At 42.3% G+C, this 21,204-nt stretch overlaps 1 protein-coding gene across 2 annotated transcripts; it reads right to left on the bottom strand.

Annotated features, from left to right (window-relative positions):
- Window positions 1-6,526: 6,526 nt before the first annotated feature.
- Window positions 6,527-15,559, bottom strand: LOC120303023 (brorin-like). Of its 2 annotated transcripts, none has more exons than XM_039332116.1 (2): window positions 15,316-15,559; window positions 6,527-7,447 (listed from the first exon to the last, which is right to left on the bottom strand). In XM_039332116.1, the coding sequence occupies exon 2, from the start codon at window positions 7,374-7,376 to the stop codon at window positions 6,642-6,644; it is 735 nt and encodes a 244-aa protein (XP_039188050.1). In that variant the 5' UTR covers window positions 7,377-7,447; window positions 15,316-15,559; the 3' UTR covers window positions 6,527-6,641. The 2 variants fall into 2 exon arrangements, with proteins under 2 accessions (XP_039188050.1, XP_039188047.1); XM_039332113.1 differs by lacking the exon at window positions 15,316-15,559 and adding an exon at window positions 15,107-15,288.
- Between the last annotated feature and the right edge of the window lie 5,645 nt (window positions 15,560-21,204).

Raw genomic sequence — 21,204 nt, 5'->3', positions numbered from 1 at the left:
GAAGAATATGATCAAAATAGTGAAAAACTACTACAACCATTTGAATAAAATTATGGCATTTATTAGGGTTTAGAAAGCAATAAAAAGAAGAAAAAGGGGAAATTGTGAAATATGAAATATTGCTTCTAAGTTTAATTGTAAAGAAAGTTGGGAAACGTTTTGAAAAATTAGTATTGTTCTTACAGCTAACAATGTGGTTCAGAAAAGTCCAGGAAAAATAAGGGAGAGGGGGTGCTTTCTGAGTAATAGCTAGGGATACTTTGCTCTGTAGCTAGGGTGACTTTACCCTGTAGCTAGGGAATATTTGTTAATAGGCACTCTGGATAGGCTGTGAGCTTGTTAATATCCAGCCAATGGGAAACCAGAACAGAGCTGAGCACCGGGGGGGGGGGATAGAAGGGATATAAAAAATTGTTGGGTCCACCTCATGTGCAGCCATATTTGCAAATTCGTTAATAAACTTTTGCTACTTTTTGGTACTGGAGTGCCTTCATTGCTTTATTGCTTACTTATTTATAACATATCTAAGCTAAAGTTTTGTTTTCGCTTCCCTCCCCAAGAAATGTAAGTCTCAATCTAAATCTTTTTGTTAGTGTTTGTCCCTATTTTTCATTAAAATTGAAATAATGAAAGTCCTTCAATGAAATGAAGTATGGATTTTGAAGGAATGATGAAAAATAACAGATATCACATCACCTAGGTCACAGGTCGGCAACCCACAGCTCCGGAGCCACATGCGGCTCTTTCAGCTGTCTCCTGCGGCTCCCAGCCATGTGCAGTGCCCAAAAAAAGGGGGACTAAAAAAGTTGAACCAATCAATTCAAACTTCTCATGAAAAAAACCTCGCGAAGTTTGAATTGATTGGTTCAACTTCTTTGGTTTGTGGGATGCCGTCCGCTTGTTAAGCCCCGTGGGCTTGACATAGATGGGGGGGATGACAGCTCCGGAGGAAGGCAGCCCCGCAGCCAGAAGCCGGCGGTCAGAGCAGAGCTGCATGGAAGACCTACTGGTTGGCGTGGGAGGCTCCAGCACTGCCAGTGAGCAAGGCCTGCCATCTGCAGCCCAGTTCCGCACCCCAACGACCAGTTGGACCGGCTTTCACTGCTTCAGCCCGGGGACGCCAGTGGCATAGAAGGTGGTTTGGCGGCGTTGCTATGGGCAGGCCATCCTTGCAGAGGACAATTTGGGCCCAGATATTTCCCGCAACTCGTGGCTCGGGACCGGAGATGCTGGTGACGCACGGCCCAGACTGTCGGAAGGAGGGAGGTGGGGCCTTGGCTTGTTGCTTATCAAGATCGTGCTCAGTTCGTGCTGCCCAGCATTTCTCATTCCACCACTGCTCAGGCCCCTTTTTCGCCACTGGAAACCGCAGGGGGTGGTCCCACAGCAACACCAATAGTCCGGGCTGTGCACCACTGGCATCTTTGGTCCCGAACTGCAAGCCGTGGGAAATATCCGGGCCCGAGTTGTCCGCTGCAAGGATGCCCCACTCACGTCAGTACCACCAAACTGCCTTCTATGCCGCTGGCATCCCTGCACTGAAGCAGTGAAAGCCGGTCCAGCTGGTCATCGGGGTGCAGAACCAGGCTGCGGATGGCAGGCCTTGCTCACTGGCAATTCTGGAGCTTCCCATGCCGACCGGTAAGTCTTCCGTGTCGCTCCGCTCAGACCATTGGCTTCTGGCTGCGGGGTTGCCTCCCTCTGGAGCTGTCTTTCCCCGCTGCTTCCTCGCCCTCCCAGCGAAAGAACCCCAAAGAGCTGGAAGACGTCCTTTCTCCCACTTTCCGGGGGGCAGAAGCCAGGACGGCAGAGCAATCCATACCAGAGCTGGATGGGGGCAGGGTGGGGGCATGTGTTGCCTTAGGCTCCACTCGTCATTGAAGACCTGTTGCATGCATGCACACACACGCGCACATTTTACAGCTCCCAGTTTTTTCTTCTGTGAGGGAAACAGGTCCAGGTGGCTCTTTTAGTGTTTCATGTTGCCAATCTCTGACCTAGGTGCTAGGGATACTGGTTGTTTCTTAGCTTGCAGAATTTTTCAGAACTAAAAATAGTAACAAAAATTCATTCTTTCTATAGTTCCATTAGATTTGAAATTTTATTTATTTAATTACATTTTTAAAATCCCACCATTATTATTTTTATAGATAACTCAAAACAGCAAACACACCTAATACTCCTTCCTCCTCTTATTTTCCCCACACCAATAACCCTGTAAAGGCGAGTCAGCTGAGAAAAATGACAGGGCCAAAGTCACCTAACTGGCTTTCATACCTAAACTAGAACTGTATCCTGATTTCCAGTCTATAATCACTAGACCAAACTTGCTTTCATTGAAACAAAATATATTGCATTGTCTCACCTCAATGCTGACTAACTACAGCAGTATTACCCTACCTCCTGAACACATATCAAGCGTTATTTGCAGAAAAGGAATCCTAAAGTCTTGTTTTGTAGGATTAAATAGTGGGCATCACTGGAGATTTTTAAGAGGCTGGACAGTCACTTGTCTGAGATGGCATAGGTCCTCCTGCTTGAGCAGGGAGCTGGATTAGAAGACCTCCAGCTCTATTCTATTCAGTAACTTCTTTATATGTAGTCAAAATCGTAGGGAACAGTTTGGTCATCTTTTAAATTTTTGGGATATTACTGCTGATGTTAGATTGGTCAAAGAATCACAGATCTATTTCTGTTGTTTTATTGTACAAATCAGACACAGACTTCACATCTAATTACTTATCAACACAATTTTTTCTTTACTCAGATTCTTACATATCCTAAGAAACTCAATTCCTGGTAAGCATAGCTAGAGATGATGGAGCCACTTTAACAAAGAGTCCACCTTACACTATATAGTATAGAGATATCCTGATTATTTATATGCATGTTAATCTTATTTATTAAAGCAGATTTTCCACAAAGTTAGAGCAGACAATGAATATGGAAAGAGTGCATAATGAAAGTAAGAAATCTTTATGATAATCTAAATATGGCATCAATAGTCACCGGTTCATACTTGGGCTGGGACACAGTTGACTGGAAAAGATTAGACAAGCAAATAGAGCCAATTATATCTGGTATCTGAAGCCTACTTGATACCATATCATTCCTTGCATAAGGAATTAGAATCTAGAACTTTCTTAAATGTAATTGTCAAAAAATATCCTTATAACTTTCCCCTCTTAAATTCTATTTTTTAGAGTCTAACTTTAAGAGCAGATACTGCCTGTCCACTAATCATTCATTTGGCTGGAGATCAAAGTAAGAATGCTAAGAAACAGTTTGGAAAGTTACACAGATAGTCCTCGACTTATAATCATTCATTTAATGATCAATCAAAGTTACAACAGCACTGAAAAAAATGACTTATGACTAGTTTTCATTTCAACCATGTTATCATCTCTATGGTCAAGTTATTAAAATTCCAGTGCTCGGCAACTGGCATGTATTTATGATGTTTGCAGCATCTTGGGTTTATTTATTTATTTATTTATTTATGAGACTTATATGCCGCTTTAAGTGCAAGCACTCTCTAAGCGGTGTACATCAGTAAGCAATGTATATATATATTTACATTGCCCCCAACAATCTGGGTCCTCATTTTACCTACCCCGGAAGGATGGAAGGCTGAGTCAACCTTGAGCCGGTGAGATTTGAACCGCTGACCTGCTGAACAGTCAGCTAAAGTGGCCTGCAGTACTGCACCCTAACTGCTGCGCCACCTCAGCTCATGTGATCACCATCTGTAATTTCTCTGATTTCTGACAAGCAAAGTTAATGGGAGAAGCCAGATTCACTTAATAACACTATGATTCACTTAGCAACTGTAACAATTCACTTAATAATTATGGCAAAACAGTTTAAAAAGGGGTGCAATTCACTTAACAACTACTTGCTTAGTAATAGAAATTTTGGGCTCAATTGTGGTCATAAATGGAGGACTCCTATACCACACAAAGGATTGTTAAAAACAGTATCACATAAAATGTTTTAAATCTAAACTACTTATTGTGGCACACAAAATGCAAAATTTATCCACATACTAAAAATCTTGATTAAAAATCAATCTATTATATTTTTGATCCATACTCAATAACATAATTTCTATTTCATCAAAGTGAATTACAGAATACAGAATAATAAAGTTGGAAGGGACCTTTCAAATGGAACTTCTGTGCGAGCATGAGTGCCCGCCACTTCCACAGCCTTGTTCTGATCTGGAGTGTTGCCTATTCCTTCCAGCTTAGTGTCATTTGCAAATTAGATGAGTTCTCCTTTTATTCCCTCATCTAAGTCATTTATGAAGATATTGAAGAGTACTGGGCTTAAGACAGAATCTTGTGGTACCTCACTGCTTACTTCCATGTAGACGTAGTACCATTAAGGACTACTTGTTGAGTGTGATTTGTCAGCCAGTTACAAATCCATCTGGTGGTGAAGCTGTCTATCCTTCATTTTTCTAGTTTACCAAGAAGAAAATAATATAAAGTAATCTAATCTAAAGAATCTGAGCATATGCAATTAAAAGAAAATTAAAAACTAACAGTAAAGAAGCACTTTAGCTCCTTATTAGTTATGATAACCATCATCCCAAATAAATAATCCATAGAGAGGGAAAGAAGAAAACCATCAAGGTAGTGATGCATATTAATAAATATGGAGAAATTCATCATACATTTGTCAGTGTAAAGGGGAAGTGATTCAGCAAAGGAACCGCCATCAAAGAAATTAAAACCGGTACTTTTTTCTTTTTTTTTTTACCGTTTGTAACATTTTATTACATTATGGAATAAAATACAAAAATACAAAAGCAAATAGTAGACACAGTGGGGAGGAAAAAGGGGGGGAAATGAGGGGGTGAAGGAAAAATGAAAAGGCACTGACTTCCAACTTCCTCTGTTGCAGTAGAACAGTGGTTCTCAACCTTTTTAATGCCGCGACCACCAACTGGTCGTAAGTCGAGGACTAAACAACCGGTCGTAAGTTGAGGACTGCCCTACCGGTTGTAAGTCGAGGACTTTCCCTGCCCGGGAGCGCCATGCATGCGTGGTGCCGCCCCCTGCGCTGGCTGAGGCATAACTGGCAAGCGGCAGAGACGGAGCAGGCCGACCACTGGCTGGGCCACCAGCTGGCCCAGCCCAAGGGAGGTAAGGCACGCACCGGGCCCCACGTGCGCCAGCAACCCTCCCTGCGCCCGCTGGCCTCCCACCTCCCACCCCTGGCCCTCTTTTACTTACATTTTTAGTAGTTGCTCAGCAGGGAGGGGTGGAAACTTCCAGACAGCTCGCCTTCGCTGCAGACCACTTGCAGCACTGTTTGCAGAATGGGACTTTTGGCAGGCTCAGCAGGGCAGAGACAGCCTGGACAATTCCTACTGGCTTTTGAAAGCCAATAGAATTAGACTCTATTCAAGAGAGTCTATTCTATTGGCTTTCAAAAGGCAGACTGCGTTGTTTGGCGACCCCCATGAAATGGTCGTTCGACCCCAAATGGGGTCCCGACCCACAGGTTGAGAACCACTGCAGCAGAAGGAAACATTAACAATGAACCTCAACTTTTTACTTTTCCATAATATTATAAACTACCCATTACTATAACAATGAATGAATGTAACCAGTAAAACCCAAATCCTCCCCTCTTTTTAGTCATCAAGTTTTTGACACCTTGCTAAGCACTTGTGGTACTTTAATATTGTTACTTCCTAAAAGTGGTACAATGTGCGAAAAGGTTGAAAAACCCTGCTCTAGACTATTCCAGAATCTCTCTCTAGTATTCCCTATAGTGTTTTATGCAATCCATCTTTTTTACATGTCTGCCATTCCTTGGTTCCATTTCTAACTCTCATTCTTCCATAATTGATCCTTTGCTCCTCAGAGCTTAGCAGTTTCTCTCCTTGCTGCAATTTACCAAAGACTGATCATTCCATTCCAATTCTCTACAAATAAATTATACTTTTCCAGTATTAAATAATGTAATTACCCAAGAACCTAAGTTTAACCTAAAAATATGTTTCTGACTAAGCCCCAAATTGAAATTAATCAGTATGCCTGCAACTATAAACTACATTTTTTTTGATAATTAAAATACTGTCTCTCTAGGAAGATTTACCAGTTATAAATGCTAAATTTGATTATATTTCCCATGTTCTCTCACTTTAATGTTAGCATTATACTACAAACCCCATAATAAGTGTGATACAAATTATAAAAGTCTGTCATCTCATTTATGAAGAAAATGATAAATAAATCAAAATAATGAGTTACTTAAATACATTTTTCCACAAAAAATAGTTGTGGAATACTTGTAGAATTTCTAGAATAAGTAAAAATTATTCTACCAGAGCAATATATTTTAATACCTGTAAAACATATTCTGATAACATAAAGCATCGATGCTACTATGAATGACATATCTAGAATTATGCGACTTCAGTAACTGGTAGTGTATAAAATCAAGTATTTGAAACTGATCACAGCCTTCCTTGTTAAATATATTATTTCATTTAACATTGTAGGTTCTCTTTCTAGTACTTAAAATGCAAAAAGATAAGGATATGATAATAACCTCACAATTGAGAATACACAAATCAACAGGAAGATCAGATCAACAATGAATGAACAACCTCTAATTCATCAGAATCAGTGTTGCCTTACCATGAATTCTTCCAGTGTCCGATAGATTTTCCCACGGAAATCACAATAATTTTTATGTTCTTTGCACTGTGGACAGCATTGAGTAGTGTCAACATGAATACAGCGAGGATGGAGTCTAGGGCATTCTGGTTGAATGCACAACGGGCCTTCTTCAGTACAGAGACAAGGGCATGCAGAGGGTCCTGGAGTAAACCTCTCTCCAATTGCATAAACAAAGCCACTCTCATCCACACAGCCTTTTCCACGGTAGTCTGGATAAATATATTCCTCTGCGGGTTCGGATGTAGTGTCAGCAATAATATCAAAGAGGGAGAAATCTTCAGCAGCAGGAAGTTCCTCTTGAATACCTTTGATCTGATTATGAGTTTCGAGGTTCCCAAATTTATTATTTGTTGCTTGAATATTCATAACCTGTTTTTGCTTTGTCCAAGATTCTTTATTAGAGTAATTTCTGTTGCCTTTGTTTTTCCAGTCCCTAGTGCCTTCTTCTCTTCCATTCATAGTCATTTCATTCATTTTCCCTGGTCCATGATTCTGTCTTTCCTGGGCTAATGATTGATATTTTTTTTCCTCACTTGTTTTTATCTCCTGCTTGTCTTGAGCCTTGGATAGTTTTTGCAATGGTGTAGTAGAATTACACAGAGCAACCATCAGGCAGCATGTCACAAGAAGAGAACTAGAAAAAGCCCCAATTGCCATTGCAGTATTAATGGGCATCATCTAAGGCATCTCAGATGGACAAAACATATTTCATTCAAATCAAAGGATGTCGGCCAGTCAATACACAGTCCCTGGGAAGAGATGAGTTAGAATACTTCAAATAATTCTGCATTTTTATATAGAAAACAGTATATATAGTCTTTATCCAGTATGTGTAAAAATGAAAAGCAGGCCAAGAAAAACAATTTCTTAGAGATTCAGTTTCAAATTACAGCATAATTCTGGACTTGTGGAACACTCCTGAACAGACTGATGCTTTTCAACTTCAATTTCCCAATCTCAGAGTAGAATAAGAATCTACATCACTTAAGCAGCTAACTAAATTACTTTTAAAAAAGAAATAGGATGAGAAATTTGCCCTTTTAGTAATTATAAATTGCTGGGGAAGAAAATCAATATAATGCTTAGATGTCAATACAAAAAAATTAAAAACTACAGTGAGTGAAGAGGAAGTTGGGAAGAGGAAGGGGTAGAATTATTTCACAACAGTAATAAATTCTAACCAAGATAATGAGTTTACCTTTAAAATATTGGTTTTATTGTATGTATGTATGTGTGTGTGCACGTGTATGTTTGAGGGGGGGGAAGTAATCATTGCTTTTTTGCAAATTGTACATAAACGAAAAAAGAACAGAATTATCCAGAACATAGAACAATGTAGACATGTACTATAAATTCATCAATATCTCTGCTTGAGCATGTCTCTCTGCTAGTCAATGAGCAAAATTATTATTTTATTTGATATATATTTCACCCCACTATTCCTTGGTTCAAAAAGCATGTCTCTTTCTTGTAATAACCAATTATCTCAATAGATATTTTTAATAAATACCCATCTATAGGCTTATTCACTATTTTACATGATAGACGGGGCGTTGTCTTACCTGAATGTCTTTTCTCAGCATGACGATGGAGAATCCACCAATGGGTTTTGCTTGTCTTCTGCCCGTAGACTAAGTCAGCCAATTTTGCTCCACCTCTTCCTGGGACCTCCCTTCCCCAGTTCTCGACTAAGGTGAAAGTTGCTGATTATGATTCCGTTTGTTGGGTCAATCCTCTTCCCTGCACAGGACCTGACTGGCCCTAAGGGTGGGAGTGGATTCTCCATCGTCATGCTGAGAAAAGGTGTTCAGGTAAGACAGCGCCCCTTCTTTAGCATGACGAGTGGAGAATCCATCAATGGGACATACCAAAGCCTCATTCTCCCTGCGGGTGGGAAGCAGTATAGGCCTGTGTCCCACTTTCTGATACTACACACTGGAGGACCCTCCTGCCAAATGAGGCCTCTGCAGATGTGAACACTACACTAACTTGTAGTGTCTTATGAAGGGAGAAGATGATGCCCACGTCACCGCCCTACATATTTCCTCAATCAGTGCCTGAGTCGCTCACGCTGCTCAAGTGGCAGCACTGCAAGTGGAGTGTGCGGTGATTTGTCTGGGGACTACTAGTGACTGTCCCTGGTATGCCACTGCTATACACTTCCTGATCCATCTACCGATTGTGGATGTTGTGATTTTTTGATCTCTTGTGTGTGAGTGAAAGGAAACGAACAGGGCCTCCGATTTGTGGAAGGGTGCTGTTCGCTTAATGTATTGCCTTAGGGCCCTGCAAATGTCCAATTGTGCTCCAATTCATGGGAAAGTTGAGGGCAAAAATCTGGTAGCACCATCTCCTGTGTTCTGTGAAACAGGGAGTTAACCTTGGGAACAAAGGAGGGGTCCAAGCGTAGGACCACCCTGTCCATGTGGAAGGTACAGAGATCCTCTCTAACTGATAGTGATCTATTGTTGCCCTGTTCAGAGAATATGCCTGTTGATTTGCCTTTCCTGATATGTGCTCTGTCCTGAGGGAGGCTAGGTTGTTTTCGGCCGAGGTTCTCAGAAATTTGGCCTCGGTCATGAGGGCCCTGGACCGCGTGCCCCCATCGGTTGACATGCCACATTGTCCGTGAACACTAAGACGTGTTGATCCGCCACTGCATTGTGAAATTGACAGAGGGCCAGATGAATGGCTCTGAGCTCCAACCAGTTTATGTTGTTTTTAGATCCTCCTTTGATCATTGGCCCTGTGCCAATTTGGATTGTAGATGTGCTCCCCAACCGAATAGGCTGGCGTCTGGGGTCAGGGTAACTCAGACGGTCTCCTTGAACATGTGTCTCCTTGTCATCGCTGGGGACAACCACCACTTTAGCGAATTCAGGACTCCTGGTGGCACTTTTACCCTTCGGTTGGAGGTGCCGGTTCCCTCTTTCTGGAATGGGAGTAGGAACCATTGCAAGTCTCTGGAGTATAGCCGTGCCCACGGCACGATCACTATGCATGATATCATCTTTCATAGTAAGCTGGAGAGCATGGCCAGTGTGGTGGTCCGCCTTCTTCGGATTAGCCTGACCAGGGTTCGAATGCTGTTCCTGCATTCTCGAAAGAGGTAGACCTCGCATCTTAGCATGTCTATCACTGCTCCCAAATGAAGGAGAGGGGTCGATGGGACCATTTGACTCTTCTGAAAGTTTATTGAGAACCCATGGGCCTGAAGAACCTTTAGTGTCAGTGTTAGATCGGACTATGCCACTTGGATTGATGAGGAAAGGATGAGAATGTCGTCCAGGTAGCACTGGATGCACACTGGAGTTGTCTGCAGGTGTCCCTAAGGGTCACCAAAACCTTTGTGAAAACTCTGGGAGCCAAGGACAGGCTGAAGGAAAGGGCTCTGTATTAAAAATGCTGCCCTGCGAAGCAGAACCTGAGAAACCTTCAGTGTTCCAGCAGGATTGGGATGTGAAGGTAGGCCTCCTTCAGATCTATGGATGTCAGGAAATCTCCCTTTCTGACGCTTGCTAATATTGACTGAAGGGTCTGCATCTTGAACCTCCTGTATGCCAGGTGGGTGTTTAGATTTTTTAGATCTAGAATTGCTCTCCACCACCACCCCGAACTCTTTGGGAGTAAAAATAATATGGAGTAGAACCCCTGTCCCTGTTGCTCCTTCTGCACTGGCTCTATTGCCTGGATGTCCAGTAGGTGCAGGATGGCCTCCCTGAGGAGTCTCCTTTTGGTTGGATCCCTTGACAGCGGACAAGGAATGAATCGGTTTGGGGGTTTGGAGATGAATTCCAGTGAGAGGCCGAATCTGACAGTGTTTAAGATCCAAAGGTCCATGGTGGTGGCCTGCCATTTGTGTGTGAAGAGGGCCAGCCTGCCACCAATGAGAGAGTCCTCCCCACTGTCACTTGGATTTGCGAAAAGGATGACCCCCCCCCACTCCACGAAAGGGCCGCTTTGACTGGAATTGTTGCCTAAATCTCTCTCTGCTGCTTGTTCTATTGCCATCAGTCTGAACTGGGCTGAAAGAGTTCTGCTCTGGGCCTGCCTCAAATCGAAAAGACGGCCTGCAAGGGTAGGAAGAGACACTCCTTTCCGTTCTTTTTGACTGGTGGGCCAACACCTTGCGTTTATCCTTGTTTTCTATCAGAAAAGGATAAGGGCCTCAACAAAAAGCTTGCTGCCCTTGTGGGGTGCTGCTGCCAACCGCCACTTTGCTTTAATGTCAGCTCGCCACTGTTGGAGCCACAGCAGCCTACGTGCAGCTGTGTTGTATGCTATTGTCCTTGCAGAATAGTTCGCAAGGATGAATCTGCCAAGAATTTTATTTATTTATTTATTTATTTATTTATTTACGAGACTTATATACCGCTTTAAGTGCAAGCACTCTCTAAGCGGTGTACACCAGTAAGCAATGTATATATATATTTACATTGCCCCCAACAATCTGGGTCCTCATTTTACCTACCCCGGAAGGATGGAAGCCTGAGTCAACCTTGAGCCGGTGAGATTTGAACCGCTGACCTGCTGAACACAGTCAGCTAAAGTGGCCTTCCACTGCCGCCACTAACCTTCTCAAGTCCTGGTGGGTTCTCTCCTCTGAGGAGGTTCTCTCCTGGAGTTGGCGGAGCCAGAGTAACGCAGTCCTAGCAAAAAAGGAATTAGAAATATCTGCCTTGATTGCCCACACTGAGGCTTGGTGTGTCCTGTGGAAGGTGAGATCCGCCTTCTTATCCTCTGACTTCAGGGCCTCTGCTGCATCTCCAGTTACTGTGGATGGGGAGAAAAGCGCGACTAGAGGCTCATCCACTATCGGAACTTCTATCATTTCCGACAAGGCAGGATCTATGTTGAACAGCTTCTTGTCTGTTCCCCTCATCAGTAGGAAAGATCCCAGAGCCCTCATATTATTCTGAATTGAATAAAAAAGAGGGGGGGGGCAGGAAATAAATTGTTTTGTGTAGGTAGGTTGGGAAAACACCCTGTCGTTTGTGACCTGACTAGCTGAAAGTCCCTCTTGAGGCATCAAGGGTCTCTCAATTTTGGCCGTGCTGCTGGCCTTCTGAAGCAGGGACTTGAATAGAGTGGGATTAAATAGACCCATGAACGGTGGGGGGTCTGGGATATGTCATCATCCTCTGACAGTCCCTGGTCTGTCTGTTCATGATCCTTGGCAGGAGACCTCCTGCCTCTGGAAGATCGAGAAGGAATAATTGAATCCTGGTATACTGAGGCTTCCTCTTGAAAGAGATGGGAACAACCTCTTGAAGTTACAGATCCGGCCCTGGAACAATGATGTCTTGAAGAGGCCATAGCCTGAGTGACGGCCTGTGGTATCAAAGATTGTAAGTGTACCGATGACAAGGTTCCTTGGTTATCTGAGGTGCGAGGACCTGTCTCCATCCCTGGGCCATCGGACCTTTTGCTAAGGGGGGATTCAATTGCCTGTATTGCATCAGCCTCTGTTTCCAGAGGTTCCTGACTAGGTTTTATCGGGCCAAATATTTCCTCCTCTTTGTAAGTAGATGGAACTAGACCATCCTCTGCTGTGACTTGCCTCCTTTCAGCCCTAGAAAACTGTTTTTCCAGGGCCTGGTGTCTATGCTTGGCCTCCTTATCCACTGCCTTAGAAGGTCTCTTGCCAGAAATTGCTCTGGCTCTGATTCTGCCCACCGCCTCCTGGTTAGATGACCTTGGCCTTTTGCACCCAGGAGGGCTGATGGAAGAATCCTGTGGTGATTGGGCAGTGTCTGTGTCTGCCATTGGCAGAAAAGAGCTATCCCAGCTCAAGAACTGGGAGAAATCTCAATACGAGGCCCTGTGCAGGTTTAGGTCAGTGAACAATTGGATTCTGACCTTTTCCTGTGTCTGTCTCCCCTTTCCTTCTATAAAGAGGTATTAGCTTGATTGAATTGATTTCTTTGATTTTGATTTTTTTAATTATTTTTTTATTTAAAAGGCGTGTCTAAGAAAGTAGATGCTGCTTTGTGAATTGTCCTGAGCAAAAAGAGAAAGGGGCGAGCGATTCGAATGCTGCTCTCCCTTCCCTGCTCTGCAAACATGTGGAGGTAAGATGGCGACTGAGATTCTTCTGATTGCTCTCCGTGGCTCAGCTGTTTATCAGAGAGGCTGGCAAAACTCGATCTGCACCCACCTATTGGCTGGGCTCCCAGAAAAAGGCTGCGCGGTGAAATTAAACACTCCGCTGGCTAGTGAAGCGCTGAGGAAAACTGCGGGAGTCCCCGTGCTCTCCATGGCTCAGCTGATCTCCGGGGGAAGCCCTATGAGCCGTATAATTCTCTGAGACTCAGCTGGCTTCAGGGAAGACCGTGAAATTCTATTAGTTCCCCGTGGCTCAAAAAAACTTTCGGAAAAGCCTTGGGAGATCTAATAGCATTTGCGGATCAGCTGGCTTGTGGAAAATAAGTGGCTGGAAAAAAAAACTTAGCTGCTCCTCTGAGAGAAACCCAAGCAATCTCTATAGAGGGAGGGGGGTGCTGGGGGTATAGAAACAGCCTTCCCCTCGCCCTGGGACTCGCTCGCTGCTCGAGGAAAAATGGCGCCCCGGCTCTTTGTTCTGCCCGACGATCGTCTGGTTTTAAGAGCCTCACAGCAGCGCTGCAATCATCCAGCGAAGGGAATAAACGGCCATTCGTCCTTTGCTCCCTCCCCCTCCCCTCGAAAATGAATTAAAATGAATTAAAAATAGGACCTGATTCAAAGGAATTACTTCTGGAGCCAGATAATTCTATCTGCAAGGCTGAGACTAAGTCGAGAACTGGGGAAGGGAGGTCCCAGGAAGAGGCGGAGCAAAATTGGCTGACTTAAGTCTATGGGCAGAAGACAAGCAAAACCCATTGGTGGATTCTCCACTCATCATGCTGGAGAATGAACAATTCTACACAATTTCAAAATGTTCTCCTCAAAAACTCATTGTATGTTTTAAAATATATATATACTCAAAAATAATCATTTGAATCAATATTGACAATATTTTCTGCTCTATATTGCTGAACCTTATGCTATAGATTCTCAATGGACATTTAAGTTAATAAAGATTTTTTTAAAAAAAATCCATAAAAACCTTTTATTACAGAAAAATCCTATTGTCTAACATTCAAAAAAAAAGGAAGCAAACCTTATTACATATAAACAGATGCTGAGAAAAGGCAAGGAATCATTTTAAATAATCATAATAAATAGTATTACATTTAAGAATCTTATCTTCAATTTCTAAATTTCAGCATTATGTAGTATTGTGTGCTCAGAAATTAAACCTGTAGTTCCATAAACTTATTCCTTAAGCAATTTTATGCAAAAACAAAAGCTTAAAAGACAAAAATGTTTACTGCGGTGTGTAAACAGTTCCATATCTTGATGAAGTAAGTTCCATTGAGTCTTTCTTTTCAACAAATCTTTCAAATTGAGGTACTCAACTTTTCAAAGGTGAGAGGGTGTTGAGGAGAGATACCTTAGGGAAATTAAAGAGGAACATTCATGGAGTTGACTCTAAAATACTCCCCAGAATATGTTGTTCTTCCTAAATTTTGCACCTAAACATTGAAATAATCCATCAGATTTGATGGAAGATGAAACACTGCAATATATACAAGAGCACACAAGACTATAAAAAGCAACCACTTTGTTGAAGTTATTTAACATATGGAATATTATACACGGACTAGCAAAATACATTAATATTTCACTTAGATTAGTAAAACACACAAAAAATAAATGTTAAAAAGATCTATGTTCAAATACCAATGTCTAGGCCATTTGATGAAGTTAAATCTGGCTTTTGCAAGTGTCTGAGGAAATGAGATGTGTTTCTCAAAAGCTTATGCCTTGTAATAAAATGTGTTGTTCTGGAAAGGCTTTACCAGACTTCTTCTGATTTTTATCTGAGAACTAGGTACTGTATGTTGAATTTCATTATGATAAAAACAGGATAGAAAATCTAGCAAATAATATAAATCAAATGTTCATTATCTTACTCTCCGTGAAGAGTCCCCCCTCCATTTTGTATTCATCTTCATTATAAAGCACAATCGACAAGGCAATTATTTAAAAAAAAAACACAACCAAATACCTATTTCAAGGAAGCTTGGTGGTGAGCTAACAGACAGAGCCAAGGATAAGATGGAAAAACAATATGTATCAATGCAGTTACACGGATTGCACCTTAACGTAAATCAATTAAAGGAAATAACTGCCTATGATAGCCTTGCAGCAATAAGCTCCTTGGTTAAGCTTAGAGCTTTGCCTCAATCGCTGCACAAATACAACACACATAGACTAACTTTCTCGCTACCCTCCACCCCCTCCCCCCGAGTCCCCAATGCAAAAGTTCCCGCTGCTGCTGGGGCCCCAAAGGACAAGAAGAGCTCGTCCTCTCTTCACCTTACATTGCATAGCCTTTGCTAGGCAGATTTTTTCCTTCCCTTCATTCCAGACCGGTCAGCGATTGCTCCTCGGCTAGGGAAAGCAAGCAGCTCGCCTTTTGTCTCCCATCCTCCGTCCGGAAGGCAGAAAATCAGACCGGCGACTAAGGCCGCCACTCCCGCCCACTGCCCACTTCTCTTCGTTTAAGAAGTGAAGCCTCAACCCCAGTTACCCGAGCGCAAAGATGGGCTCCTCCCTGGCGTTTCACAATGCGATTTTCTCGGAGCACGCTTGTCCCCTCCTTCCTCGATCCGCGTAAAGGTAGCCTGAAGAGCACTTTCCTTCGCTTTGAATGGCTCCGTCCGTTTCGCAGTCGCTTGCCCGACGTCCGGAATTGCCGCCTGCTCTCGAAACGTAATTTGTTGCCCCATGGAAGAGTGATTTGCTAGGGTTGCCAGGGGTGAGAGAGCGCTTGCAAAAATGATGCCCGCAAACAGGCTTCGAGCTGCAATCACTGTGAGTTCTTTGTCGCCTGCTCTAGTTCCCGCTTTCGTGGCGGGAGAAGGTTTATTTCTGGCCGGGGATTGATGGCGATGATGAAATCGCCGTCTAATTTATACAGCGCTTTGCACATTAGATATGACGAGCAGAAGGAAATGTGAGAAACGCGGGAGCGCGGACAATGGCGTTTCTTTTTTAAAAAAAAAAACAAGTTTTATTGATTTTTTTTGTTTTTACAACAAGGTGCTTGAGAAACAACGTGGTGATAGGGTACTCAATCATCCAAAAACAAAATCATACATATATAACTCAGGTTAAATCATTAGGAACTCCCTATTTCCCTCAAATAATACAATATATTCAAATTAATGTATTTTTCAATAAAATTCAATCAATCAGAACAATCATCAATAACATTTCATCTGTATAAATCCAAATTCTGTTTTTAAGCTTTACTATTTACAATTCCCATATTCCAATTTGGCTTTTAAATAAACATATTAATACTTCAGGTGTCCCTCCTTTCCCTTTTTCCTTAGCATAATCCTTATCTATAAAATACACATATTATTTCAACCATAACATTCTTATATTTTCTATTTGGGAGTATATATAACAGCTTCTAATGGTAAATTATATAAGAATAATTATGAATTATTATGGGCAAAAGTACAAAAGGATCTAAATGATTGGAAAAAGTTGCAATAGTCGTTGTTGGGGAGAATATCAGTGGTAAAAACGAATGTTCTACTCTTGTGGAAAAATAAAGCCTTAAAAAAATAAAGGGCTTTTACGAAATTCGGAAGGTGAAAGAGAGATTTTATTTTTGCGCAAAAAGGTTCAGAAGTGACTTAACAATCAGCAAATTTCTGAACAAGGGGGAGGGTCTAAACTAAAGCTTTATAGGTTTCTTTCTCTCAGGAACAAAGGAAGCATAGATGGAATCTTACATTGTATATGGAATCTACTTTTGTGTAACATTCAGATAGTTTCTCACACGTTAGCTCCATTTCTCATGGAAATACAATGAAGGCAGTTTTTACTTTTATACAATGTTTCTAAATATGCATTAGGTCATTCACGTACTGTTAATACAGCTTTTGGCTAACACAGCTTTCTTTCAGAGATTATGCAGATACATGATTTTTGCTTTTAGTGATTTTTCATTATTATTATTATTATTTTACTTTATTCTTCTTTATTCTATGTTATTCTATTTCTTTCCCACTTTACTCCCCCCTTTTGGAAGTTTTCCAGCTTAAACTTCCATTATTCTACCTCTGATTCCGGATTTCCTGAAGGTACCATTTTATATTCCCATAAGGCTAACGTTGTTTCATGTTTTGCTGTTAATTGGGCTGTACTTTCTGAGATCCTCCGAATCATGGCTATAAGACAGGGGATCAAGCAAGGAATTAAAATACACCCTAGAATTAACAAAACTTGCAGGCCTACAAACCTTCATAGTCATAGCAGCCTTGTTAATTCCAAGATCCATAGCAGTGGTCTCATTGGTTCCAGACCACCAGTTACCATCTTCCCATGTCCCTATGCATAGGAGGTCACCTACTGCTACACAAGATTCTGTTTTGTTTCTTGAGTAACATACATGTCCTACCAAGTTGGACCACCACCATCTTTCCCACTTGTATAGGTTAAATTATTATTTTTAGACATTTCTAGTACCTTGGTATAATTTAACTCTTTTGCCTCCCACGGCCACCTTTCTCCCATGTTTGTTCCACCACACACAAAACAGTTAGACACGCCTAAAGTATGGGCAATGTCTTCTGCTAACTTAACAAAGGTATTGGTTACATGTCTGGATACTTCAGGAATATGTAGGCTCTCCATTTCCTCATAATATGACCAAAATAATGATTTTTGTTCTGGTCTTTTGGTTGCAGTTATAATTTTGACTTCTATTTCTGACATTGGGTCATAGCCATTTGTATCTATTCCTATCCCAAACATCCATTTCTTACTTTCCCACCTATTTTGTTCCAGGAACCAACTGCCATTCTTGACTGTGAGAGTCACCAAATTACAGTTATCCGTTCCACAGGAATTTGCTTTTGTTTCATTCTTTTCAAACAAGATGTGGTCTATCTCTTTTGGGTCTTGGGTATGCCACTTAATACATGACCACCACTTACATTTGACCGCACATCCATCTGGTGGGCACAAGTACTTATGTTTTGGGATAAAGTTGTGAATATTACTGATCCCTCCGCAACCATATGTTGGAGTCCAATAATTAGCTGCTTTGCAAACATCAAAGGTGACGCTAAAACTGGAGTGTGGATTGGATTTCCATTGGGAGATCCCTAAGAGTGCCTGGTCCTTATAGCTAGTTCTTGTTCTATGTGTTTTGATTTGTAAGGCCCAATGATCAGGATCAGACTTCGGGTTATAACACTGATATTGGACACCTTTTCTACAAAATTTATATGTAGTTCTATTGTATGTACAAGAGTCAGGAGAACTATCTTGGCACCCTTCTGGTTTAACTGTATGGTAAATCAAAGTCTTGGTTATCTGGTTTCCTTGTTTTGTAGTTTTGATACAGTTTTGACAACCTTGGTTTCCCTGTGTTTCTGCTCTTTCTTGGTGTGTGCTACTCTATAATTCTTTATTAGAGGGTTTCTGCATTATGACCTCTCATGTAGCCATTGTACTGATTTGTGTAGGAATGTGTGTGCATATTAAATAATTAACAAATATTACGAGCTGTAGAATCCTCATATCTTCCACCGTGCGTAGAGAGACAGCTTCCTGGGGTGTCTCAGCAAGGTTGTTGATCACACCGTGTCTTGGGAACCCGTTGCTGTATTTCTTGTAAATTTCAACACCAAAGGCTTGTCAGTCTTGTCCACCTTGTAGGTCACCAGATCTGCAGCTGCAGCTGCTTTCACTCTACTCCAGTGGATCCAAGATTTTCCTTCCAGCGTTTTCACTGCCAAAGGAGAACACATGACAACAGTATACGGTCCTTTCCATCTTGGGCACAAGGGATCTGATTTCCAGTGCTTTACCCACACTCTATCTCCTGGCTTAACTAGGCAACTGTGCTGACTCAACAGTAGAAGTGTGAGAAACTATTGCGTAACCAGAGTATCTATATCCTTTATCCATAAAGCTAGAACCATCAGTAAACCATTGATAGTCTGGATTATGCAAGGGTTGGTCTGTAAGGTCAGGTCTGCAAGAATATTGTAGTTCTATTGTTTGCATGCAGTCATGAACAGGTTTGGTTGAATCAGGAATTGGCATTAGAGTTGCTGGGTTTAAAGTTGAACATTGTTGCAGTGTAACTTGTGGGTTTTCTAATAAAAGAGCCTGTATTTTATGCATTCGTTGATTACTTATCCATAAATGTCCTTTATTATCAATGATTGTCTGCAAGGCATGACTAGTATAAACAGTCACTGGAGCTGAAAAGGTTAACTTGTTTGCCTCCTGCAGTAATAGCATAACTGCTGCTAGGATTTTTAAACATTGGGACCAGCCTTGTGAAGAAATGTCCAGGTGTTTTGACAGATAAGCGACAGGGCGGTTCCAACTTCCCTGTTTTTGGGTAAGGACCCCTAAAGCTACATTTTGTCTTACATCCACATAAAGTGAAAATGGCTTAGATATATTAGGTAGTCCTAGGGCAGGGGCTGTGGTGAGAGCCTGTTGCAATTGTCTCATTGCTTGGGTTTGTTCCTCTTGCCACAAAAGAGGTTCTTTTTCTGGTCCCCTTAAAGCTTGGTACAATGGTTTAGTTGTGAGAGCGAAGTTAGGAATCCAAATTCTACAGAAGCCTGTTAAAGTGGCACCTGGGAAAACACTAATGATCCGACAAAGAATGTGGGTAAAAAGCAGATGGCCCACCAAAGAATGTGTATGAAAGGGAGGTTTGTTTTACTTACAAGACAGCTCTTAAATTTAGGATGGCCAGACATCCTGTTCCCAGCTCTGCACATGATATATTACTAACTGCCTGTCACATGGTGTAACTAAACTGCTTAACACTTGATATATTGCTGATTGCTAAAAACATTCCAATGTAAACGAGGAGCTATCGATTATAGATCTGTCTAGTAGTTTTCCTATGTTAGAAAAGGACCCATAGAATGTGGTATGGAATGTGACCTGCTCAGGAAATAACCCCCGCCTGAAGGATTATAAAAATGGTCATCAATGTACAGCCTGTGTTCAGAATCTTTAGCCACGATGGCTCTCTGAACCTGCGCAATAAACTTCCCTTTCCTGGAAAGAGCTGACTCAAGTCTTTCAATTCTACAACATTTTCTGGTGCATTGGCCGGGAAAAGCTTGAGTGAGGCGATATTTCGCTGAGGACGGCTTGACCCTTCGGATCTGCTGGTAAGCCATCTCTGAACAAGTCTCCAGGCGCCATGGGGGTGTGTTTCCTCCAGGAGACAGCTGTGGCTTCTCAGCAGAGCCGACAGTACTGAAGGCCAGTCCAAGAACCCTTTGGGAAAGGAAAGGAAGTCTGAACCAACTCCTGGCCAGGAGGGGTGTAACTACAAGGCAGGCGAGTATGTGTTTAAAGTAATGGTACCTATCTCATTTGAAGATAGAAGAGGGGGCCTGATCACTCCCCTGGACTCGGGGCGGCAATCCTAATGAAGTCCGTGTTAGGTTGTGTGGGTGGTTAAGCCAGTGCATTCCCTACTAGTGACCGCCGGCGCTGTAGGTCATTGGCAGTGTGTTAGGAGGGGGGGGCGTAGTATGGATGTGGGGTGGCCCCCAGAGGGGACTTTTAAGAAAACTATCCTAACCAATTTCAGTATATAGATCAGTGGGGGGATGCAGTAGCAGGACGAGCTGATGAGTTATTGCAATGTCAGGCTGAAATGGTTCATTTGTGTGTGGCTAGACCCAAAGGAAAAAAAGCTTCAAGTACAAACTAAAAGAGTGAAAGATGTGAAGATTTCAGAAACTAAGGTGTCAGATGCTAAGAAGGAGATAAGGATGGAGGTAGAGGAGTTGATTCTCAGACCTCCTCCCTACGTTCCACCTTTCTCCCCCTCCCCCCCAGTGCTGGCTGCGGCAGCAGCCGCTCTGCCGGAGGAAGGGCTGATTGCTCCTGCTGTGTGAGATGAAAACAGAAAGGGGGAGGCTGTCAGCCCCCAAGGAGGAAGGGGATTTGGAAGATCTCTCTGTAAATGTGAGGGGAGAAGTAAGTAAAGAGGACGTGGCAGGATGTACAGCAATTGTTGAATACTTTGTTGACTCCCGAGGAAAGGGACAAGTGGAAGGCTGCTGTTAGGCAGTGCTTGAAAGATAGGTTGCCAGCTGGACGGGATATACAGCCAGAGTTGGAAACAAGGGCACCAGAGAAGGATCCAGAATGGAATGCACAGGATCCAGCACAGATGAGATTGCTGAAGGAATATCAGAATTTAGTGGTGGAGGCTCTTTGCAAGGCTGGAAAGCCTTCAGTGAATGTGTTAAAGCCGTCTTTTGTGATGCAGGAAGCAGATGAAAGTCCGGAAAGTTTCTTGCAGAGGTTGATTGAAGCTTATGAGCTTTATACATAGGTGGATCCAAGGAGTGCAGACAATGTGCGGATGTTGAATGAGAGATTCATAGCGCAGAGTTATGAAGAT

The sequence above is a fragment of the Crotalus tigris genome, unplaced genomic scaffold (assembly GCF_016545835.1).
Source record: "Crotalus tigris isolate CLP2741 ecotype Arizona unplaced genomic scaffold, ASM1654583v1 scf7180000024448.655566, whole genome shotgun sequence".
In the NCBI taxonomy this organism is placed as follows: Eukaryota; Metazoa; Chordata; class Lepidosauria; order Squamata; family Viperidae; genus Crotalus; species Crotalus tigris.
This window is presented reverse-complemented; position numbering and strand designations above follow the sequence as displayed.

Coding starts and splice junctions, on each gene's coding strand:
- LOC120303023 (XM_039332116.1), bottom strand. CDS start 7,376: ATGATGCCCATTAATACTGCAATGGCAATTGGGGCTTTTTCTAGTTCT.